At 42.2% G+C, this 25,565-nt stretch overlaps 1 protein-coding gene across 1 annotated transcript in view; it reads left to right on the plus strand.

Annotated features, from left to right (window-relative positions):
* Nucleotides 1–25,565, plus strand: part of MCF2L2 (MCF.2 cell line derived transforming sequence-like 2) — a gene marked incomplete at its 5' end in the record, with an annotated part of 165,038 nt that overhangs the window by 106,656 nt on the left and 32,817 nt on the right. Inside the window, 6 exons of the mRNA XM_082003683.1 lie at nt 8,478–8,544; nt 9,752–9,867; nt 11,182–11,251; nt 19,262–19,354; nt 19,864–19,956; nt 24,298–24,423. Coding sequence (XP_081859809.1) covers nt 8,478–8,544; nt 9,752–9,867; nt 11,182–11,251; nt 19,262–19,354; nt 19,864–19,956; nt 24,298–24,423 — 565 coding nt within the window. The remainder of the gene's footprint in view (nt 1–8,477; nt 8,545–9,751; nt 9,868–11,181; nt 11,252–19,261; nt 19,355–19,863; nt 19,957–24,297; nt 24,424–25,565) is intronic.

Here is a 25,565-nt window from a genome sequence, read left to right on the forward strand (position 1 = left end):
CTTGGCTAAAAACAATTGAGATGATGCTCTGCCACCATCCCTTCCTGCTCAGCTTGCCCCCGACTTGTTTCCCTTGTTTCAGCCTCCTTCTCCAAGTCTCTTCCTGATGCTTTGCTATCCTGGCAGCTCCTACAATCTCACCCCTGTTGGAGAATCCTTTATGCAGTCTTTTTTTTTTCTTCACTTCAGCATGGCATGACTAACTTGCCAGAGGTCAGAGAGCACTAGTGACAAAGTAGAATACTGTGTCCATCCTTCTCACCCTTTTTGTGCTGGCACTGCAGTCCTTCAAAGCTAGGAGTCATTTCAGGTGGAAACTGGCTCAATGTGTGAGATCTCAGCAGTGCTGCAGGGCCACAGGATGACATGGCTGCCAAAGCAAGAATAATCTGCCCAAAGGAAGCTGATGTGAAATCACACCTGTGGGATTTGTGGTCTTAGTGTAACCAGGGTGTCGTGGTTTAGCCCCAGCCAGCAACTAAGCACCACGCAGCCGCTCGCTCACTCCCCCACGGTGGCACGGGGGAGAGAATTGGAAAAGTGAGGAAACTCATGGTTTGAGATAAAGACAGTTTAATAAGTAAAGCAAAAGCTGCGCACGCAAGCAAAGCAAAACAAGGAATCCGTTCACCACTCCCCATGGGCAGGCAGGTGTTCAGCCATCTCCAGGGAAGCAGGGCTCCGTCACGCGTAATGGTTTCTTGGGAAGACAGACGCCATAACTCCGAACGTCCCTCCACCCCTTCCTTCTTCTTTGTTCCAGCTTTATATACCGAGCATGACGTTATATGGTATGGAATATCTCTTTGGCCAGCCTGGGTCAGCTGTCCCAGCTGTGTCCCCTCCCAGCTTCCCATGCACCCCCAGCCTGCTCGCTGCAGGCCAGCATGAGAAGCTGGACTGTCCTTGACTACTTAGCAACAACTCAAAACATCAGCACCTTATCAACATTTTCTCATCCCAAATCCAAAACATAGCCTCACGCTAGCTTCTATGAAGAAAATTAACTCTACCCTGGCTGAAACCAGGACACAGGGCCACAACGTTTTGTTCGAAAACCAGATCAATAATTCGAAGAAATGTGAGCTAGTTCCTGCATTTGGACTGTTTCCCATAACAAGAAGTTTCCTTTGCTGGAGGAACATCTGACAACATCACATCAGTGGGCCTGTGTGTGATCTCTCCCTGCCACAGACACACCCAGTTCTGCCAAGGTATGGTAGCAGCAGAGGCCCTGCCACACAGAGTGCTTTGCCAGGTAAGTGGCCGAGCCCTCTCTGCTCAGACACGTAGTACACTCCCTCCGCAGAGGGAAAGCTGGCCTTGCTCTCCTGAGCTGTGTTTTATGTCGCTATTCCCACATCAGGAAAGCCAGTGGGTCAGGTGTTACTGGGACCAGAATATTCCACCTTTGGAACTCTTCTAATTTGGTGAATCTGTTTCTTTGGGAAAGAGCGAGTATACTCCACCGGAATGAAGGTTTACTGGCAACGAGGGCTGCAGTTCTTCAGGAGCTGCTCCAGCCTGGGTCCTCCCACGGGTGCCGTCCTTCAGGAACAGGCTGCTCCAGCCTGAGTCCCCTGCGTGGTCCCAGGTCCTGCCAGCAAACCTGCTCCGGCCTGGGCTCCTCTCTCTCTCCACGGGGCCACAGGCCCTGCCAGGAACCGGCCCCAGCGTGGGCTGCCCACGGGGTCACGGCCTCCTTCAGGCATCCCCCTGCTCCAGCGTGGGGCCCTCCCCGGGTGCGGGTGCAGATCTGCTCCCCCGTGGAGCTCCATGGCTGCAGGGGCACAGCCGGCCTCCCCGTGGTCTTCCCCAGGGGCTGCCGGGGACCCTCTGCTCCAGCGCCTGGAGCCCCTCCTGCCCCTCCTGCTCCGGGCTGAGGGCTGCAGGGCTGCTCCTCTCACATATTCTCACTCCTCTCTCTGGCTGCAATTGTGCAGGGTTTTTTTGCCCTTCTTAAATACGTTATTCCAGAGGCACTACCACTGCCACTGATAGACTTGGCCTTGGCCAGTGGTGGGTCCATTTTGGAGCCATCTGGCATTGGCTCTATTGGACATAGGGGAAGCTTCTAGCAGCTTCTGACAGAAGCCATCCCCGTAGCCCCTCTGCTACCAAAACCTTGCCACACCAACCCAATACAGACGGCTTGCTTACTTGGGAATGATCCTGGCAAGGAACTAGCCTTGTGACAGCTGCCCATAAACTTCGTCCAACTCAGAGTTTTGTTGTCTTTGGACTGCTGCCATCTGAATCTCATATTCTTGTAAAATGTCTCTGAAATGAAGGAACAGTGGAGTGTGGAAGATCTGCCCCTGCTTTACCTCACACATCCCAGATTTACACCTGTTTTTTTTCTCCACTTTCCAGTCACCAAGGGGACTGTAATCTCTGTAATCTCTAATCTTTTCTGTAATCGCATTGTTGGGTCCAAAGTCAAGGCTGCAAGCTGCTTCCTATTCTGAAATTACCTCCAAATCCTCTCAGACACAGCCAGCTGCAGTGAGCCTGTTCATGGGATGCCAGTTCTCATACTTACTGGCCAAACCATGAACAATCCCTTAGCACCAAGGGCAAGATTTCAAGTGGTCCCTTCTGGCTCCATCTCCTATTTTCATGTTTCTCTGTGAAGGGGAAAGGAAATACAAAAGCAGGTGGGACGGCAGATGCATCAGCGCTGCCTCTGCAGCTGCCTCCAAGGGAGCAGTGCGTGTGGCAGCACGGGAGGCTGGAGAAAAGCCCTCGGAAACTGGTAGAAATCTGCATGAAACTGTGCTACAGTGTAGTGTGGACATGGGCACAGAAAAAAAGAGAGACTGAATGAACTGTGAGCTAAGTTTAAAACCCTAAATAGAGTAAGGGCCCGTATCTCTGGTCTGCCATTGATTAGTTTATATTCTTTGTTATTTCTGATATGCTTTTTCATTCCTTCACTTTTTCACCTTTTGTTTAATTTCTGATATTATTTAGAGAAACATTAGGGTGAACCGTGGGGCCTGTACTTTCTTCTTCGCAGTTAGAAAGACAATGGATTAGCTGTATTTGTCTTAATTTCTTATCTACAGTCCAGTGTCCTTTCTCTTTAGAAACTATGTTTTCATTTGCAATATTAGCTTTGTTCAAATGTTGGACAATGTAAAGAGGACTTACAACGTAGCTGGTCACCAGAAATGACTTCTAACCTAGTCATGCTTGTTGAGACCATCCAAGGGAAAAAGGCAGTTGGAAGAACTGCCTGTGACAATACTCCTGTCCATTGCTGCATCATATTTTCCTTAAACATGATACTCACAGCAGGTGCATGCTGAGTTACTCTCGCAGCCCCGTGACATCCTGGAAGAGATGATGAACATTTCACATTTCAACCCTCGTGGCTTGATGTAAATCAGATTATGTCACTACCAGTTTTCTAGGCCTTTAGACTATCCCAAATGCCATTAAATGCCTTGTGCCATATAGTGAGCTCTCTACTTCATCATATACCAACCTAGCACGCTCATGCAGTGAGTGTAAAAGTTTATATCCTCTCAATGCTTTTCCCCGCAGCAGCAAGACACATTTATGTAGCTCTTTAATTTACTGTTCTTAAATTTCATCTTTGTCAGGGCAATTCTATGGTCTGTTGAAGGCCCTTAACCAAGTGCACAGCTTTATATTGTTAACAGTTTGACAAGAGAGTGATTCATGTGCAACAATCTTTAATGTTTGAGGTTTTGCTGCTGTGGATATTATTTGGAGAGCAATTCAGGTAAGTGACTCTGGGAGCGCTGGAGCTAGGGAAGGCTCTTTTCTGATGGGTTTGTGTTGAGTGTTCCTGGTGGCTGCTATAGCATGACCCCGTTAGAGAAAGAAATACAGAATAACACTTTCAGAAGAATAGTTTTGTAATCATGTAAAATAACATCGGGAGACTGTGGGATGGGCATAGATAGAAGGATGGATTATATCTTGCACCACTCTTTCAACCAGTAGCAGCCTTGGAAGTAGAATTTGCACCCACCAGCTCTTTGCAGAAGCATGAGAGGTTTTCTGCTTTGGGTTCAGTGGAAAGCTTAAGCATACAGCTCCCGTGTTCCAAGTAGGAAATCTCAGAGATTTCTTCGGAACTAAAAGGCAAGTGTAAAAACAGCTCTAAAGCATGTGCACAGAGTCTGACAGAATGCTGGATGTTTGATCAAATTCCTCTTTTTTCATGTGGACACAATTTGTCATTTGAAACAGAACACAGTTAAAAAAACCAAACCAAACCAAAAGAACAACAAAACTGAGCAGTGAAAGTTTTTAGACAGCAAATCCTGCTATCTCACTGTGGAGAAGTATTGGAAAATTATTACCCTTTATGTTCAGACTCATGGTTTAGTGATATGAAGCTCTTGAACTCTAACCAGGAGCTGAAGGAATACCATAATGATTCTGTCTCTGTTCATTGTCATTGAAACTGAAATGACAAAATGGCTAACACCACCTTTACTAGGAGTGAAAGGGTTTTTCATAACACTTAAAAACCTAAAGCATTTACTCTTAGTATAAATCTACATATAGAAATAAGTTAAATAATAAAATCAAATCTTCTTAAAAGATATGTGTTAGATGTTATGACAACCCCATAACTACAACAGCAGTATCTTAGGAGTCCCACAGAACTTCCTCTAATAAAACATTCTTCCTATGTGATTTTTTTTAATGCCCTGAATAGATAAAGTTTCCAAACAAATTAGGATTAGTAAATCAAAAAAAAAAATTTCTTACAATGGGGATTCAAGAGCTGGTACTCTATGTTAAATGAGGACTCAGAAAAAATTAAAATAATTCATTTTTACTTCATCTTTCATAGAAAGCTGGATAGTAAAATATCCTAAAGCCCTTGGTTCTACTTATTGGATTAGTTTGAGTTGTCCTTTTGACAGGCACCGCACTGTTTGTTTATGACAGTTACTAGCGTACCTAAGGAATAATAATTTGCATTTCAGGTATAATTGTCAGCTAAGCGTTGGGTTTGCTTCAGAGTCAGTCCTGATGCAATCTGTTAGGTAACAGACTAAATAACGTCCGGAAGATTTATGGCTTGTTTGCAGGTAAACAAGCATCTTTCAACAGTAAGATGAACTTAAAATTAAAGATTAATTTAAGACTTAAAAACATTAAGTTTCTATGAGACTTTGTCACACCTGCTCTGTTATGTTTTTTTAAACAATGCAGCAGCTCTTTGGAAATGTGAATCATGAGCATTAAATAAACCTCATGAGGTTCCAATTGCTGCAACATGAAATTTTAGGTCTTCTGGATCTGGAGAACAGAAATAATAAACAGAATTTGAGGTTTCCTTAAAAAAAAATTAGATTAGGTCTGAAGTTAAAGATGATATTTCAAAACGTATAACTGATGGAACAATCTTCAGTGTCAAACCTGTTCTCCAATTCATGAAATAAGTGTGGAGCAGTAGTTCTTAGGTCTACCAAGGGAACCAGGAACATAACCAATCCTTTGGCTCTGAAGAGTGCTAAAAGTTAAAATATTTCTGTGTATCATTGCAAAGACCATAGCTGTGTGCACAGGTAGGATGTATGCACAGTTTCTATGGCCACACTGTTGTGCCAATGCAAATATGAAGTTTGCATAGCAAATTACACTTGCATGTGTCAGTTTTATTGTATCTACTATTAGCTGCCTACCTGGACAACTGAATCTCCAATTTTCTGTACTGAAAATGATAGACAGTGACAAATGTAATTTGAAAGACTTAATTTGAAGTAGGTAGTGATCACCAAACATCTGTCTGATTCAACAAGTTTCTGCCAGTTGACTTTGTGTTGTAGCTTGATAACCATTAGTGGCCTGAGCTTGATGAGGTATGTTAGCCAACATTTTTGACTCCAGAAACAAGTTGTGTATTGTCCTTATGATTTCTTTTCAGCACTGCAAGTGGTAGTGATGCTAGAACAGTAACAATCTGCTTGTCTCCCTTTGTATCTAGTCCGTGCGGTAACTTCAATAGCTGTTCAAAGGAAAGGCATGTTTAACCATAAAAGTTTTCTTTCTTCCAGTCAGCTGTAAAAGCAAGTGCTAATGTTTGTAAATTTTTTTTTTTTTTTGACAAATGGGTCCTTAGGCCATTGACTGTGCAATTCTCATGAAGGTGCGTTAAAGTGGCATATATGAGGAGTAGTCTAGTACTCTGAGCATAGCCCAAACATATTTTCCAACTCAAAGGTGTTCAAATTCAGGGAATCATGGACAGAGCTCTTACATGGGTTAGAGTCCAACATGGCTTGGCTTTATGAGATCATGCATAGTACTGCAGAATCCCTTTGCACCCCGTGTTTGTTCAATAGTATTGCTTAGTCATGAAGGGTGATACCATTTTTTCTCTATTGCTAAATGCAGCTTTCCTGTGCATGAATATCTCAATTTGATATCAATGTGGAGGTTAACTAACTGGAGTCAGTACTCCTGGAGTGTGCAAGGTACAGCCCTGACCCGTTTCCCTGCCTTGTGGGAGACACTCTCCAATTTTGTCTTTACTATAAGGCATTAAGGCAAGATACCTATGAAACCCTAGTTATTTTGTAACAAAATTTGAAATGTTATAGGTCAATTGAAGGTAAGGTCTAGTTTTCTCAGTATTTATAAAGTTTCTTAAGCAGTGGTCCATAAAGCAGTAATAGCCTATGAGACCAGAGTAAGTGGTCCACACCTAGCCTGCAAAATCATATTGCTTTGAAAAAGACTGGGTAAATCCAAAGCAAATCAATGAATCTATTTTAGTAACCTAGTAAGGTTTCAGTCAGTGCTTTTGCATTTCAGGCTGCCAGAAATATGAGTACTTTACTTTTAAATGCCATTTAAAGGAGGCTTTATCAGAAGTAGATTTATTAATCTACAAAAGGACATCCTAAAAAATGCGGAGGATGACAAAATCCCCTTACAGTGGACGCAACAGTGTAAATGAAGTTCGTGATATAAAGGGCTACTGGGATCTGGCTGATTACATGACTGTTGTGTGATATATAAAAAACGGGTTATCAGACATAGTCAGAGCAAACTTCACAGCAGGAGTCATGGAAGTCACATTCCTGTCTTTATATTTTCCTCTAGAAAGCAACCTTGAGAAGCTTTAAGCTTCTGGCACTAGGCAGCAGAGGAGCAGACTTCTATCTCCTCCAGTTTCTTGGAGAGCTTTTTAATAAAATACCAGAAATCTGTATTTTTTCAAAAAACATAGTTCCTGTAGCATTTACTCTGGAGGCTACCCTCCAGACACACCATGATGTTTTTGGCTGGCCAGTAGCATGCTAAGCAAGTACATTTCCAGGGGAAAACCTGGGATTAATGGTACTGATTGTATGTGTGAAGTGGCAGATAGCTCCTGAGGTAGAGAGAGGGGGGTCGCCAAGCATAAGATATTTTTCTTCTTTCTAGCCATCACTGATGTCATCCTTACCCTACCGTATGTACAGGGAGATGTTGGACAAATGCATGTGCTGGTATTGATGACAATAGTTGCCTACACTTTACTAGCCTCAGGCTGTGTGCTGCTTATGGCTGGCCATATTCCAGTTCCTCTAGGTATTACTCCCTAGTGTCCTCCTGGTGATGTGTTTTTGCTTGATGTAGCTGTGTGGTTACAGACTCTTGTGAAGCATGGACCAGGAAAGGAATACTAGGCATTAGTCCTTTTCTACTTGGAGAAACTGCTCAAACCTCTGGAACAGCTACCCTGAAAACTTTGTTCATAAAAGTAGTAAAGTGAACATTTTCTTGAGAATATAGGACAACTGATGCATAAAAAAAAGTTGAGGGATTTAATGCTATTTTATTTTAAAATCTAATTAGATATTTGTCCAAAAGTGACCTGGTTACATTCATGTTTCTGTGAAATATATCCGGCTTTTTCAAGTTATATGTCTCCAAGTTACCTAGGAGCATTGAACTAATATTAGAAATTAAAAGACCAAAATATAGTATAAATATTTTACTCTAATTTACTTTCATGTTTTCAGACTTCTGACATCATCCTGTTGCCTGTTTTTGTAATGTATTAAAGAAAGGAAGCCTAATCACCAATTTTCTTTATTCTATAGAAGAAAGCAAGACAGAAACATATCATAGCCTTCAGAAATATCATACTTTTTTATTGAGTATTGTTAGTTATTATTAGAAGAGGAAACATTTTTTTGTTCGCTTTGTGGGGCATTTTTAATCTTTTTATTCAGATTTGTAGGTATAAAAGTAACAGGAACAACCAAGAAGAAGTTTAAAATGAGCTGAAAAAATAATAGTCCAAGGGATGTTTAGGACTTTTAAGCTTATCAACAAGGCACAGTATTGAAGTATGGAGAAATGACCTTCAGAGGGTTTTTTGTATAGTCAGAGGCATAAACAGGAATATGCAAGGAATACTGTTTTTTTCTTTCATGTGTGCTTTGTTGAACTGTTGGAAAGCACTGTAACTCTCCACCTTTCTTCTCTTTTAGCCACATAATCAATGAGCTGATAGAAACTGAACGGGTTTATGTAGAAGAACTTCAAAGTATAATAGAGGTAAGAAATTCTTCTGTAACGATTTCTGTTGCTTAACCTCTAAGTCATCACTGGGGGTGCACATCCGTCAAGGGCTGAGCACTCTCACCTCCCACCTAGTGTTTAGAGTACACAGCACAGCCTCCCTTAGCAAGATAGCTCGGCCTTGGAGATGGAAAATGATGAGGATGTTTTGAACATCTTTCCTCAGGGCTTGAAGGAAGAGGCACCTTTTCTGACCCCAGCCCACAGAATGATAAAAGTTACATGGTCCTTAAAGTTATGGACAGAGGAATAGTTAATAATGCGCATTTTAAAAATATCATCAGTAAGCTTCAGAAACAGCACCCTTTATTTCCATGGAGCCAGACACTAAATTTCTGTGAATGTAGGTTTGGAAAATGACAAAGAAAAAGGAAGGCCCTCCTCCCCCTCTTGTTTATTGTCCCATACAGTGTCTGAACACAAAAAGGAGCAGCTTACACTGCAAATACAACTCTTGAGCTTTTGAAATTCGTAGGATACCGGCATACTCTGTGTGCGTGGAGTCTGAGGTCCCTAGTCTGTGGATGGGAGGATGGAGGCTGTGTAGGGCAGCTCAATCATGCTTCTATTTGGGTGGGACTTGAAGGACTGGGTAGTTTCTTTTTTACAACCATGTGGTTGCTTTATTGGATTTGTTCTGTGGGAGCTAACAGCTCAGATAATTGATCTATTACTCTTGACTTTTGACTTTGAAATCTGCACTCAGAATGTTTTTCTTTCAAAGTTTCTATAAAAGAAACACAATCCAGTTTCTACAAGAAACAACCAAATAATCAAGCCAAATACCACAGTTCAACAAATAAATCCAAACTAACCCTTTCACAATGAAGCAGTGTAGCAGAAAGATATGTGACTATCAAACTTAGCAGTTTTCATCCCTACATGACCAAAATGGCTTTTGAATCCTAGGGACATAATTTCATCTTTTTTGTTAATCCAGTAATCTGTCCATTTGTGGTTAAAAATGTGTTTGCACAGCTATCATCAGGGGTAAAAGCTGTGGGAGAAATCAGAAGCATCAGAAATTCATGGGAGCAACAAAGAAGCTGGCGTAGTCGAAGCCTTTGTATGCTCTGTTGAGAACAATAGACTTGCATAGACTTTGAGGCTTGTCAGTGTCTCGGACACAGTACTTTTCCCCTGGTAAAAACAGCCTGGTTTTATTTTCCACTCTTCTCTGCAGGGGTATGCTTCAGAAATGGACAATCCAAATTTAGTACATCTGATTCCATCTGCACTCCAGAACAAGAAGGAAATTCTTTTTGGGAATCTTCCAGAAATCTTTGAATTCCACAACAGGCACGTGGGAACTGGCGGTTGTCCTATGCCCTTGGGGTGCTACTGTCATTTCTACTCCCTTTATGTGGGCTGCTTTGTCACACTCACACATGCACAGGCAGGAAAAGTCATCCTCACTTTGTCTCTGTGTGTGTCCTATAAAACCCATGTATGGAGAACACCTCTGAGATCATCTGTTTCATCTTTTTTGTGAAAGATTATACCCTTTTGTGCATTTACTAGTGATTTCCCCTGGCATTATCCATTTTGAGTGTCCCTCGTGGTGAGTATTTTACTACTTCCCTTGGTATACTGGTAGACGTCACGGGACTAAATTCTGATGTTCTTTCTCTGGCAAAACTCCTCTGCGAGGAAGTTTTCTTAGTGTTCAGCTTATTTGTCCTATATTTCTGTTATCACATCAGAAGACATGATATATTTGATAACACTTTTCTTAAGGAATTTTATCCTTCACATGATCATAAACCTTTCCAGAAGCCTTGTCCACACTGAAGACAAGATGATCTAGTGCCCAGAACTACAGAGTACCAATAATCAACAAGATTAAGCACGTTTTGATCCCCTTTCAAAACACAAATCTTAGGACTACCTCTGTAAATTTCCTGCTTTTCCTAGCCTTGATTAAGTAAAACTGGCTGTAGCCAAAGTCAGAATTCAGGAACTCTTTTGGATAATAATTGCCCATAAGATGTAACAAGCAGTTGAACAAAATAAATAAATAAATCCCAATTTTGCAAGATTAAATATTATGCCAGAGTAGTTGATACATAGTAGAAAAATTCTTTTCCAGTTTATGTATTATTTTGAAGGAATGTGTCTTCCATTTGGAGAATGACATTGCTTTCCCTTTGCAAGCCTGGTCTTTCTTTCCCTAAAGGCTTAGTGCGTTGACTGCCACTGCAGAAGCCTTTGGACTACATCCCATTTTTTCACTGCTTGCTGATTAAGCTCCCGCATCTGACAGAGCTTTTCCGTCTTTTCTAGCTGTTCTGAAAAATCCTTGTAACCAAGTGGGAAGCAGGTGTTTGAGCTACATATTGGAAACAAATCTCAACAGCCAGAGGAACCAGGTGTATCAGATGCTTGTGAGCAGAAGAAAACAGATAATATTGGGGATTCAGGCCATCAGCTGTGAACCACATCCCATTTTACTAATATATACATAATATATTTCTTTGTGTGTCAGAATTGTTACCTTCCCCATTGAATCCTCTTACTACAAAAATGTAGGCTTTAGTCTGGATTTACACAGAAGCTAGCACACAGTGTGAGTGGGATGTTACATTACTGTTTGCTTTCCTTTCTCCCTCTCAGGATTTTCCTTAAGGAGATAGAAAATTGCATTGAAAACCCCGAGCTTCTTGCCCGATGCTTTTTGAAAAGAGTAAGTAAATCCTTTTGCATGTTTGTATGAATATCTATGGTTTTATCCTACAGCACTTACAGATTTACTCCTATCCTTTCACTCTGATTGCTTTTGTGAATGAGGAAAACTCACATAAGCAGATATTGCCAAATTAAGCCACAACTAACAAGTGTGTATTCTGAAATCTGAACCTTTACCTGGTTTACTGACAGGAAGAGACCTGTTACCAGTGTTTTACCAATGTAAATATCATAGCTGGTTAAAAAAAAAATTAGTGATCCAAATGTTTGACAAGCTTTTCATATCAGACAAATCTATACCAGCAGTCTGATGTATCCCAGACACCACTTTACTGTAAATAAGCAGAGAACGGTATCACAGCAGATTGCTCTGAGTCCAGACAGTTCATCCTGTTCCTGCCTTATCTTATCTCCCTTTTCTCTGCACCATTCAGGAGACTTACTCCTCTAGAACCGGTCCAGCAGAGTCTACCACCTCCCTTGTGTGGTGAAACCCCACCAACTCTTTAAGACTCTGAGAGGTCAATTCCTTTACTTGTTCACATAATTCAACAACCAAGTGGGATTCTTCCAACTTGTATGAAGTGGTGAGGGACAGCTGTTTGTTTAAAAGTAGAATGAGCTCAGTTTATGAGAAACAGGCAGTGATGGCTTTGATCAGATGTCTTTGCTTTCTGTGGCTTTCAGTGCCCAAGTTTTGCAACTCTCTCCTCTGAGACGTGCCAGTCATGTCCCTCCCCCACCCCCAGTTAACATGACTGTTAGTTCTGTTTCCTGTAACGTAACAAGAGGTGCTTGTTTATATAGCACTTATTCAGAGGCCCCAGAAAAAAAATGTTTTGGTGGGTTGCTACTATTTTCATAGTCTGACAAACTGCTTGAATAAGACTCTGTGTTTTGCACGGGAAATGGAAGAGGCAGGAGAAACGGGAAAATCTGTCCACTTACCTGTAGTCAAAGGCACCTCCTGCTGCCACTGTATACTGCACCTAGCATCTGCTGCTTTTCCAGGGTACATGTTGAATCTTCTTTGTTCAGCAGGGTGCTGTATGAAATACAGACAGATTTGGATGAAACATTCATATCCCAGCTGTCAGAGGTGTTGAGCATTGTCACATCTCTAAGATTTCAAGGGGAATTATGAACACATGATGCTTGCAAAGGGTATGCCCCCAATTTACAAACAGGTCAGGCTGAAGAACATCATAGGAGTGTAAATGTGATTATAAGTCCGTTGAATTATTTTCTGTTTAACAGCCAGCTTTTAGAGCTTGAGTAAATGACACTACTAAGGAATATGTTGTTATCCTAAGATTCAGATGCTGAGCATGAAAATATTATGCAAAACAGGATAAAAAGTCTTTGAAGAATGCAGACCTTTGAAATCCAAGAAGCATAAAATAGTCTATATGTTGCAAATATCCTTGGATTTGGAGCTAAAGAAAAATTCTTGACACAGAATTGATCCTGTAATTCAAATTCCATGTTTAAATACTGTAGCTTATGTTTCTGTGAAAACATCTGTTAGGCCCAGTTCTCCTCACTATTCTACTAATATGAAATCAGCAGTGCTAAAGCTATGGTTCAGGTGTGAAGTGAAAGAAAATCAGTCCCTTTGTCACCTTTGCTTATCAGTATCTATGGCCTACTCAAACAACACTAAACCTATTGAATAAGAGGTTAAATCATGCATTTGCTTTCTCCCTATTTAAAATTTTGCACTAAGAAAGCAAAAGGCTCTCGCCTGAGATGTCTCTGCTCACACAGTAGCACCTTTGATTCAAGAACTTGCCCTTATGTTCTGTTTTTAGAAGAAGCCACATAAAGTCCAGAAATTTGTTGTTTCTGTTGGACTGCCTTTAGGAGGCACAAACAAAAGCCTGGTTGTGTGTTTGTGTTCCCCATGATTTGGCAGCTTTTTACTTCTTCCTGCTGAGCAGAGGCTTCTGGCTTGCTCTGTGAGTTATGGCCGTGCTTGCTTTGGCATGGGGGAAACTGAAACGGCTGCTGTTCAAGGTGATGCCGAGTTCTGGGAGGAAACTCGCATTGTTGCAGATTCACTTCTCCATTTCTTCTTCTTTGTATGGGTGTAACTGTCCTGTCACAACATTGTGGTTCGCCCATGATTAGAAACAGACTGATTTTTAGATTCATACTTGAAGAATATGACCCAGTCTGATCACAGTGGGACTTTTCAGCCCTGATTCCAAAGCTGCTTGAAAACATCCTGAGAGCTGCAGTGGGACACCCTGGTGCCTCAGTCCCTCCATCCCCTGCCAGTTATTCCTCAGCCATGTCTCCACACAGTCTCCCACCTTCACCGGTGCCACCTGGTCAGCTGTCACCATGGATGTGAACCCTTCTTCTCAGGTGATGGCAGAAAGAGTCTGTGGAGGCCCAGCCTATCTCTCCTCTCTGGCTTCTCACCTGGAACACAGTAGCAGAATGAGGTGGAAGACAGAATCATAGAATTGCTTAGGTTGGAAAAGACCTTTAAGATCACCAAGTCCAACCCTTAACCTAGCACTGCCAAGTCCACCACTAAACCATGTCCCTGAGCACCACATCTACATGTCTTTTAAATACTTCCTGGGATGGTGGCTCTACCACTTCCCTGGGCAGCCTGTTCCAATGCTTGACAACTCTTTTGGTGAAGAAATTTTTCTTAATATCCAATCTAAACCTCTCCTGACGCAATTTGAGGCTGTTTCCTCCTGTCCTATTGCTTGTTACTTGGGAGAAGAGATCAACACGGACCTCGCTACAACCTCCTTTCAGGTAGTTGTAGAGAAAATAAGGTCTCCACTCAGCCTCCTTTTCTTTTGGCTAAACAACCCCAGTTCCCTCAGCCGCTCCTCATGAGACACGTGCTCTTGACCCTTCACCAGCTTTGTTGCCCTCCTCTGGACATGCTCCAGCACCTCAACATCCTTCTTGTATTGAGGGGCCCAAAACTGAACACAGTATTCGAGGTGCGGCCTCACCAGTGCCGAGTACAGGAGCATGATCACTTCCCTACTCCTGTTGGCCACACTGATACAAGCCAGGATGCTATGGGCCTTCTTGGGCACCTGGGCACACTGGTGGCTCATATTCAGCCGGCTGTTGACCAACACCCCCATGTCCTTTTCTGCTGGGTAGTTTTCCAGCCACTCTTCCCCAAGTCTGTAGCATTGCATGGGGTTGTTGTGACGCAAGTGCAGCACTTGGCACTTAGCCTTGTTGAATCTCGTACAGTTGGCCTTGGACCATTGATCCAGCCTGTCCAGATCCCTCTGTAGAGCCTTCCTATCTTCTTCCTACCTAGCAGATCAAGACTCCCACCCAACCTGGTGTTGTCTGCAAACTTACTGAGGGTGTACTTGATCCCCTCATCCAGATTGTTGATAAAGATATTAAACAGAACTAGCTCCAGTACTGAGTCTTGGGGAACAGCACTTGTGACCGGCTGCTAACTGGATTTAAGTCCATTCACCACAACTCTTTGGGCCCGGCCATCCAGCCAGTTTTTTACTCAGCAAAGAGTACGCCTGTCCAAGCCATGAGCAGCCAGTTTCTCCAGAAGAATGCCATAGGAAATGGTATCAGAGACTTTACTAACGTCTAGGCAGACAACATCCACAGCCTTTCCCTCATCCACTAAGCAGGTCACCTGGTCATAGAAGGAGATCAGGTTGGTCAAGCAGGACCTGCCTTTCATGAACCCATGCTCACTGGGCCTGATCACCTGGTTGTTCTGTACATGCCACGTGATAGCACTCAAGATGATCTGCTTCATAACCTTCCCTGGCACTGAGGTCAGACTGACAGGCCTGTAATTTACTGGATCCTCCTTCCAGCCCTTCTTGTAGGTGAGCGCCGCATTTCCCAACTTCCAGTCAACTGGGACCTCCCCAGTTAGGCAGGACTGCTGATAAATGATGGAACGTGGCTTGGTGAGTACTTCTGCCAGCTCTCTCAGTACCCTTGGGTGGATCCCATCTGGCCCCATAGACTTGTGAGTGTCTAAGTGGTGTAGCAGGTCGCTGACCATTTCCCCTTGGATTATGGGGGCTTCATTCTGCTCCCTGTCCCTGTCTTCCAGCTCAGGGGGCTGCGTACCAGAGAACAACTGGCCTTACTATTAAAGGCTGAGGCAAAGAAAGCATTAAGTACCTCAGCCTTTTCCTCATACTTTGTCATTATGTTTCCCCCCCTCATCCAATAAAGGATGGAAATACTTCTTAGCCCTCCTTTTGTTGCTAATGTATTTATAGAAACATTTTTTACTGTCTTTTACAGCAGTAGCCAGATTAAGTTCTAGCTGAGCCTTGGCTCTTCTAATTTTCTTCCTCCGTAACCTCACAACGTCCTTGTAGTCCTCTTGAGTTGCCCGCCCCTTCTTCCAAAGGTCACAAACTCTCCTTTTTTTCCTGAGTTCCAACCAAAGGTCTCTGTTCAGCCAGGCCAGTCTTCTTCCCTGCTGGCTCATCTTTTGGCACATGGGATGGCCTGCTCCTGGGCCTTTAAGATTTCCTTCTTGAAGAATGTCCAGCCTTCACATGGGATGTCACCATCATTAAGCTCTAGACAATCAAAACACTCCCTAACATCCAGGGCTACCCCACCGCCTCTCCTTCCTTGCCTGTCCCTTCTGAAGAGTTTATAGCCTTCCATTGCAGCACTCCAGTCATGTGAGTCATCCCACCATGTTTCCGTGATGGCAATTATGTCATAGTTTTCCTGCTGTGCAATGGCTCTCAACTCCTCCTGTTTGTAGCCCATGCTGCGTTCATTGGTGTAGATGCACTTCAATCCCGCCACCTTTGATGGAAGGAGAAACCATAATTCCTGTGTGATCATTCTCAGGCACTTCTGCGGTTTCTAACACATCAATGACCCTTGTGTCCTTGCTGCCGCATGGATCTCCATCCCCTACCTCCACTGAGACAGCAGACTGAAGGATCTTGCTAGCACAATGGCCCTCAAACATTGGTGTACCACCCCCAGACTTATCCCTAGCGAGCCTGGTTTTCTCCCTTTCCTCCTTCAAAACTAGTTTAAAGCTCTTTCAAGGAGCTCTGCTAACTCCTGTGCAAAGATCCTTTTCCCCCTTTGAGACAGGGGTACCCCATCTGTCGCCAGCAGGCCTGGTGTCGTGTAAACCAACCCATGATCAGAAAACCCAAGAACTCTGCCTGTGACACCAGGCTCGGAGCCAGATATTGATCTGCTGGCTCTTCCTGTTTCTTTCCTCATCGTTCCTTGCAACTGGGAGGATAGAGGAGAACACTACCTGTGCTCCTGATCCCTTAAGCAGTAATCCCAAGGCCTTGAAGTCTCTCTTGATTGCCCTCAGGCTTCTTGTTGCAACTTCATTGCTGCCTACCTGAAGAATCAATAATGGCTAGTAATCTGAGGACCGTATCAGGGTAGGAAGCTTTCTCTTCACATCTTTAACCTGGGCCCCTGGGAGGCAGCAGACTTCCCTAAGAAGTGGGTCCAGTCTGCATATTGGGCCTTCTGTTCCCTTCAGAAGGGAGTCTCCTATGACAATGAGTGGTCTTTTTTAATTTTGATGAGCCAGACATCCCTCTTGTCCTCCCTCCCACTTTGCTTGACCTTGTTAGGGCACAATCTTCATATGAACTAAATTACAAGTAAGCCAGCTCAACTTTGGCCACATGGCAGCTATTACACCATCACCAAGATGCTTGACCTTGCTTAAAGCTCTGTGTGGCATGGACTGCACAGATGCTCAAAGAGGGAATGTGTGCTGAATGCCTTGCAGGATGGGTCTTCTAGTGCTTTACCAGCAATAAGACAACACTCTGGGCTGATCTCCTAAACACAGGGCTGGGAAGAAGGAAAGCTTACCAAACCAAGGCAAGAATGCCCAGGAAGAAACAAAAGGTGTGTCAGATTGCTTACCAACATGTGCCAGGTGAGGTGCCTGGCATGAGTGATTCACTGGGGATTAGCACTCTTTAATTATTCATATTGCTAACCTTGGAAAAAGAAAATAATTTAATAGGAGCCAGAAATTGGGGCATTTGGTCATTCATGGAGAAAGAACCATTTAGAAAAGGAAGGTATCTGTGAAAAGACTGTAGCGGCTGACCAGAAACCTGTGCGTTGGATTTAAAGGGCTAAATTCTAATCTGAAGCAAAATTTATTCATAAATCATCAGTCAACAAAGATATTGGAACTGTCCATATATGCCATAGAAACACACTGTGTGTGAAAGCTTACAAAGGTCTGAGGATGCAAATCAGTGTGTAAAGGAAAAGCATTACAGGAGAGATGAGCATGGTGTAGAAGTACCAGCAAGAAGTCAAAAACTCTGGATGTGAATATAGAGACGTGTGGAACATTTAAGACAGTGATTTGAGTAATTAGGTAATTAATTATTTCTTGGCATTTTAGACTCTGATCCCAGTAATGTCATCAGGAATTTCCTATTCTTTAGAGTGTTACAAAACTTAAAGCTGTATTTATAGATGTGTCTGCCTGAGCAGGTGTCACTAATTTAGGCAGCAGTAGATTGCATTGGCATGGGGTGGTTTCACTATGACAAATTACTGGTAAACTGTTGATTATTGTACCTTTTCTTTAATCCTTAAAGTTAAATTGGTATTTGTCTCTTAATGCTAACAGTGCTCTTAACTGTCACTGTCTATATTCTTCTTGCCCAGTCCAATTAGGTTTCTGTGGACCAGGAACAAATTGTAATGCTTGACTACACTTTGTTATTATTTCAGTTTTGTGGGTTTTACCCCCTGCTAACTTCCCTCCAAGGCAACATGTACAAACAATTCTATTTGTGTGAGGAAAACACTGCACTTATTTTGAAACACCACGATTAATAATCTATTGAGTTGCAACAGAGCTTTTTACATTGCATAATCCTTAACACAGTAAGGTGTTGCATGGCATAGCTCTGCTTTCACATCTGATTCATCAGGGTGACACCAGTATAGGTCTATATTGGAAGATAGCAGCAATGGGGATTTCTTCTAGTAACTCCATCCAAAAGAAAATGCTTTCCCTGCACCATGAGTATATAGGCACTGTCTAACAGGCTGAAAGCACAGAGGCAAGAGCCCGGAATTCCTGAGCTTTATTTTTGGCGGTGTCTTTGATTCACTGAGGTCACATCCAGCAGGATAGGTGCAGACAAAGATAAGAAGTGCTCAGCCAGTCAGACACAGCCAGCCCTGCTCAGGAATCTGTATGGCACTGCTCCATGCTCGCGTGGCTGCAGGGCTTCTGTGCCAACTGGGTGCACAGTTAGTGAGCTGAGAACCCAACAGCAGAACATCTGCCTGGCCATATCCACCCATATAGACTAGGGAGCTTGAAATACACCCCTCTGGGCTTTTATAGAGATTGCCTTTGCTTTCACTGAGGTCTGTGAGATTTTTGCCATGGACTTCAGTGAGAGCACCTGCAGTGTAGTCAAAGTAAAGAGAGGTCAAGTGAATCCACCCACTTCTAATTAGGCTAGGACAGAGTTTAAGTACTTCCCCCTGCCTGGCCTAGACATCAACAGACAAACTGGCAACTTTTTAATTCGTCTTTGTACTATTGAGAGTCAAGACTATTTTTGAAGTGTTTTGAACATGTAAACTTCAGCTAAGTGGTGAATATTGTTAGCAATTAGCAGTCTGTGTCAGTGTTGTTAACAAAATTTACATTTCTAATGTGTTGTGTTTTTTTTCTCCAAACCATCTATTCCACTTCCTGGAAGATAACAGGTTTTGCAATTACATTATGTGTATTCCAGTCTGCAGTCTCCTTGTTTTGTGCAAAAAGTGAGGAAAAAAAAGTCTCACTTTCAGGTGTATTTAACTTTACAGGAGTAAAAAGCAAGTTTGGTAGTTTCAGTATATTTTTTTATGTACAGAATTATTCCCATGTATTAATTACTTCATGTGTTAGTATGAAAGGTAAGAAAAAGTGTGACTCAAAGCAGATGCTCTGTGGATTCTTTTTTCTTACGTTACTTAAACTCTCCTTTTCTTGCAGAAAGAGGACCTCCAAATATATGAAAAATACTGTCAGAACAAGCCAAGGTCTGAGGCTCTCTGGAGACAATGTGGAGACAGCATCTTTTTTCAGGTGGAATTTCATTGCAGGCTAGCAGTGCAAGACCATCAAAGCTTGTTTTCCTTCTGTATCTCTTCTTTCTTTAGAAAACTTAGAGCAATATACAGACTTTTTTGCATAGTTCTTATACTGATGGCAGGTGCTTAGTATGTGTGAAGGTACTCTCTACAGGAGATTAGGTAGGTAGAGTAGCAGGTAGATTTCCTGGACAGGAGCCTGACTCTTCAGGCTATACCCAAGCCAAAGAAGTGCTGGCTTCTTTGCAAACCCTGGATGATTGCTATCTCATGAGCAGGGCATGCCAGGTTTCGACACTAAGTTGAACCTAAACATTAGCTCTTGCTTAGATATATTTTCACTGTGGCATGAGTAACCTGGAAACTCCTATGCAGATGGAACAAATTTCTCTCTCAATTAATTCACAGACATATAATCTTCAGGTTACCAAATGATAATGATCTTGGTGTCTTGCCTGTGTTTCCAGAAACAATTGTATTTTTCTTCCCTGTTGTCTCTTACAGGAATGTCAGCGTAAATTGGACCATAAGCTCTCACTAGATGCTTATCTCTTAAAGCCAGTCCAGAGAATAACCAAGTACCAGTTGCTGTTAAAGGTAAGTTCTCCATAACATTGTAAAGAATTCCAATGCATAGCTTGTTTTACTTACAGAATTGCATATCAGAACTATTTTCTGAAGGACTACCTGGAAATAAATCCTCTCTCACTTCTTCGACAAATACTTTGTAATGCTAAGTTGTAAAATGGTAACAAACAGTCAAAGAAAGGAGTAAGTACTGCTATTACTTCACAGTATTTATATACTAAGCAATAGCAGTATATTATTATATATATAAAGTAAGGTATTTTAGATAGTAAATATTTTATTGTCTTATAGTTTATTTATTTTAAACAAAAATTTAATTTGGCTTTATTGAATTAGTATACAGTCTTACAGTTTGAAAACAGGAACTGATGCTTTAAATCTTGTCTCTGATATCTGTCCCTGTTTAACAAAACTTTCAGCTCTCTGGACCTGATAATTTCCCATGCTTATGACTTAAACCTTTCAGAAGGAGCCACTCCCTTTTGGTGTTTCCATTTTAAAGACCGAGCTAGGAACAAGTTGTAACTTTTTCATGGGATGAATACCTGAACTTCCCTCTTCATTTGGTTGGAACTGTGAGTGGTCCATGCTTGAAATTCTGGTCTGAACTGGGCAACAGGAAATAGATGCTCTCAAACCAATGACATTTTTTGAAGATGGTGGCTTAAATTGTCTTCATCTCCTCAGTTCTTAAAAATAATATTTACTGACTTTCCTTATGGGAAGGTCATGAAGATGAATTACATGCTCTTCTGAAGTCTCTGGACTTAATGAAGTGTTGAGTACCGCCATGAAATTTAGCATGAAATTTGCAATGAAGATTTTAGGCTGCAATTTTATTTGCTAATAGTTACCATGGCACTGGTCAAATTGTGCCAGTTTAAGCCATATGAGGATCTGGCTGGTCATTCACTTGTGCAGTATTTCTGTGACCTCTTTACTGACTTTACAAAAACTGTAGAATCCAAATATTGAAGGGGGATATTAATAAGGATGCACATTCACTGACTCCAGTAGATTTACATCAACATAATCCAGAAGTAAATTTGGCTGTATTTCTTGAAACCGTTCTGTGACAAGGGAAAAAATGTCAAGGTCTTTAGAAGACTTCACACTTGATGATCTTAGAGGTCCTTTCCAACCTTAACAAATGATTCTAAGAGTGAGAGTAAACCAGATTCTACTTTTAATTTGAAATACAGCTGTAAATAAAAGCAAGATTAGATCAAGGAGTAAAATTCTCAGGCAAAACAGGTTACAGCCGTTGGGGTTGAAGCTGGTCAGACCAGTTTTGTACTTAGCAACAACATGTTGGCATGGACATTTACTTTGTCAGGGATTATGAGATCTGTGAAGATGGTGCACGCTTTCCCTGGCAGCAGGAGCATTTAAAAGACAAGTGCCTCAGCTTTTGGATTAAATGATTTCCAAATTCAAACAATGGCTGAAAATTATATGCCTGAATGAAAACCACGTCAACAGCCACCCCTACTGAAGGAGTCTAATTCTTACTATCATAAAGATTACTAAAGTTAGTAGAGTCTTGACTAATTCCTACTTGTATTTCTGGAGCATAGTTTCTGTTGACATTTTAGTCAGCATAAGGAAACAAAACTAAACTCACTTACTGTATAGTTCTTAGTGAGGTGCTATTATTACAAGAATTTATTTCTTAGTTTCTTCACAGCTTGCATTCCTGAAGTGAAAATTGCATCCAGCCAAACACTTCTTTCATTTCACTGGTAGATATATAGGGCAGGGACAAGTCAATAATGATGAATAAAATGGTTATTTGGTTATGAATTCTGGCACTGGAACTATTGTCTCATTAACAACCAATAAACTTATTCTTTCAGCTGATTAATTGATGCAGATTCCAAGCATCAAAATCACAGGTCACTATACGTGACAGTAATCAGTTATCTTACTACTTTTGGTTACAGCCATCTTTTTCTGTTAAATGGGAGGAATGCTGATTGGCTTTGGTTTCAAATTCTATGGTGTAGTCTTGGTATCTTCCAGCTTCTTTGCGATTCATGTCTTCTCAGGACTGTACCAACCGTATGTGGGTGTGTATCTGTTAACCTTTTCTTCCCTAGATGCTTTTAGCAAAGACAGAGTCTGATTCTGATCTCAGGTGGATACTCATTGGCAGCAACTGCTTTCTATACAATACAGTGGGGAAAAAAACAATCTGTGCATCTGAATCAGGTTTAGGGCTCCTCTGTAGGCAGAGGAGCAAGAGGCAAGGCAGTTGATTTAATTTAAAATGAAGATTTTAGTGTCTTTCAGGTTATAGGTTATAACTGTTGGTTACAGGAAGATAATTGTCCTGAGCTATAACTAACACTTTTCAAGCAAAAGACACATATAGAACTAAGAAAAGCCATCCTTGCAAGGAACTGTACTGGGCTATGTAAGCAGTTGGCCCTAAATATTTGGAACTCTAAATAAGATCTCTGTATGAGAAGCGATTATAAGAAATTGAGCCCTGAAAAGGTTTTGTTTGTTTGTTTCTTTGCTTTGGGCAAATGCAAAGAACTTTGTCTCTTGTTCCTTGTGCAAGGGTTGGAGGATAGGATAACTTATCATAGAATCTTCGGGTTGGAAAGGACCTGTAAAGGTCATCTAGTCCAACCCCCCTGCAGTGAGCAGGGACATCTTCAACTAGATCAGGTTGCTCAGAGTCCCGTCCAACCTGACCTTGAATGTTTCCAAGGATGGAGCATCTACCACCTTTCTGGGCAACCTGTGCCAGTCTTTCACTATGCTCACGGTGAAAAATTTCTTCCTTATATCTAGTCAAAATCTGCCCTCTTTTAGTTTAAAACCATTGCCCCTTGTCCTATCGCTGCAGGCCCTGCTAATAAGGGTGTCCTCATCTTTCTTCTAAGCCCCCTTTAAGTACTGGAAGGCTGCAATAAGGTCTCCCCAGAGCCTTCTCTTCTCCAGGCTGAACAACCCCAACAGTCTCAGCCTTTCTTCATAGGAGAGGTGTTCCATCTCTCTGAGCATTTTTGTGGTCCTCCTCTGGACCTGCTCTAACAGGACTATGTCTTTCCTGTGCTGAGGGCTCCAGAGCTGGACGCAGCACTGCAGGTGGGGTCTCACCAGAGCAGAGTAGAGAGGCAGAATTGCCTCCCTTAACCTGCTGGCTATGCTGCTTTGGATGCAGCCCAGGATGTTGTTGGCCACCTGGGCTGCGAGTGCACATTGCTGGTTCATGTCCAGCTTTTCATCCACCAGTACCCTCAAGTCCTTCTCAGTAGGGCTGCTCTCAATCCCTTCATCCCTCAGCCTGTGCTGATACTGGGGGTTGCTCCAACCCAGATGCAGGACCCTGCACTTGGCCTTGTTGAACCTCATGAGGTTCATACAGGCCCATTCCTCGAGCTTGCTGAGGTCGCTCTGGATGGCATCCTGTCCCTCAGGTGTGTCAACTGCACCACTCAGGTTGGTGTCACCTGCAAACTTGCTGAGGCTGCCCTTGATCCCACTGTCTATGTCATTGATGAAGATATTAAAGAGTACTCGTCCCAATATGGACCCCTGAGGGACACCACTCATCACTGATCTCCATTGAGCCGTTGACCACTGCCCTCTGGATGAAATTTGCAAATGTAGATCCATAAATTGTAGTGCAGAGGTAGAGAATAAGAGTAAGAGATGGGGAAGGTTTATAGTAATCTGTCCTATTCCACACCACGCCCCCCCCCCCCAAATTAACAGCTGAAAAATCTGTCTTATAAATTAAAGAAGTCTCATTTAATTTAAGGAAGAGAGATTTGTGAGATGATTTGACTGTAACTCTACAAGCATCTGTACAGGAAGTGTCTTCTTCCCATGCAGAATTTCTCCATTTGACAAAAGCTTGCTAAGACCTGATGAGTGGAATGTCAAGCCTGCCAAATTCAGACTAGACATTAATTAATATTTTTAACAGTGGTAATAAGTAGATTGTGGAACAAATTACAAAAGGAAGTGATAAATTCTCTACCACCTGAAATCATTATGTTGAGTTTCTTTTCTAGCAGATGCAGAGTGAAAAAACCTGGATGCAATTCTGTGGCATGCAAAAGATCATTGTAAATATGTCAGAATGGTCCTGTCTCATCTTGAATGAACCCATAAAACTTGAAAATGTCAAAAAGGTCAAAATGTATGTCCTCAATGGCAATCCTGGTGAATGTCCTGTTTGGCTTTTGTGGTTGTTTGTTTGTTTGTTTTTCCTTTTTTTCCCTATAGTTCTGCTACTTTGTCTATGCAGTGCAAATTTCACGGAGGATTGTTTTACGGTGGCTTCTGGTATAAGAAGTTTCCAAGTAGTTTTCATATCTTTTTTTTAATCAGGAAATGCTGAAGTGTAGCAAGAATTCAGAGGGTACTGCTGAATTGGAAGAAGCCCTGGCCACAATGCTTGATATAATCAAATCAGTAAATGACTCCATGCACCAGATAGCAATCACAGGATATGAGGTATTATTTGCTGTTGCTCTTACTCTGGTCTTGACCCATCCAACGTTACTCTCATAATTGGTCATGCTGTGCCCATGTATGGTACGCTTCGCAGGAGCCTGTGCCACATTCTTGAAGGATGCCACTCAGTGGCCTTTTGTGGTGACCAAAAATACATGTCAACATACCTGTCATGTGGAGGTGGGGGTGTGAATGTGGGGAGGAAGTGGGACAAATGCGTTCCTTCTGAGTAATGGCACCCAAAACTCATTTGTAGGTGGGAGATAGCAAGTGTGGCAGACATAACTTAAGAGATTTCCTGAAACTCTGTGACTGCTATGCAACTCAAGTGTTTCCAAATCTTTTGCACTTAGGGAGGGAAATTTGGTTTCCGTTTAAAGTGGGTAATAGAATCCATTCCAGTGACTGGCAAACACATTATCTGAAATGTGAAATAACAACCACAGTACAAATCAAAAGCCACAAGTGTATGTATCTTTCTGCAGAAGCTTCATTGAAGTCCTATGATTTTCAAGAACTAGTGTTGCCTACATAAAATGAGCCCTTAAGTGAGAAGTGGAAGTGATTGACGCATAAAGGAGAAGCACGCCTGGCGAAATGAGGCCTGAGAGTGATGGGGTTGCCCATTTTGAAATAGCTGAAGGGTGAAAATGTCAAGGAAAAAAAAAATGTACCAAGCAGCTGGGTTCAATGAATTATTAGATCAGAGTAACAGGGTTTAGTTTGGACACCAAAAAGCAGTATTTTGTGCAGAATATGACTTCCCAAGAAAGTGCTGGGGTCTATATTGACTGTGTCTGGATAGGAAGAGTTATTCTGTGTTTTGCAGGAGTTTTAATTTCTGTAGTTCTCCCTTTTGTGCAAGTGCCTTTGCATCTGGTAGCTGAGGAAACCATGCCTTCTGTCAGCATTATTTTATAAATAAATTTAACTTCATGCTTGGCTGTGTGTCCTAGATCCAGTGCTGTACACAGTTGGACAGGCTCCTGTGGATTGTGTATTACATTTGAGATGAGAATAGGAGTTCTTAGCCTGCAGTAGCTGCACAGGGTTGAATGTGAAGCAGTGGCCACGTTGCTGTATTAGTAAACACATACACTAGCTGTAGTGCCTGTGAATCAGAGAAACATCACAGGTCCTAA

Source organism: Phaethon aethereus (assembly GCF_964289735.1).
Source record: "Phaethon aethereus genome assembly, chromosome: 9".
Classification (NCBI taxonomy): Eukaryota; Metazoa; Chordata; class Aves; order Phaethontiformes; family Phaethontidae; genus Phaethon; species Phaethon aethereus.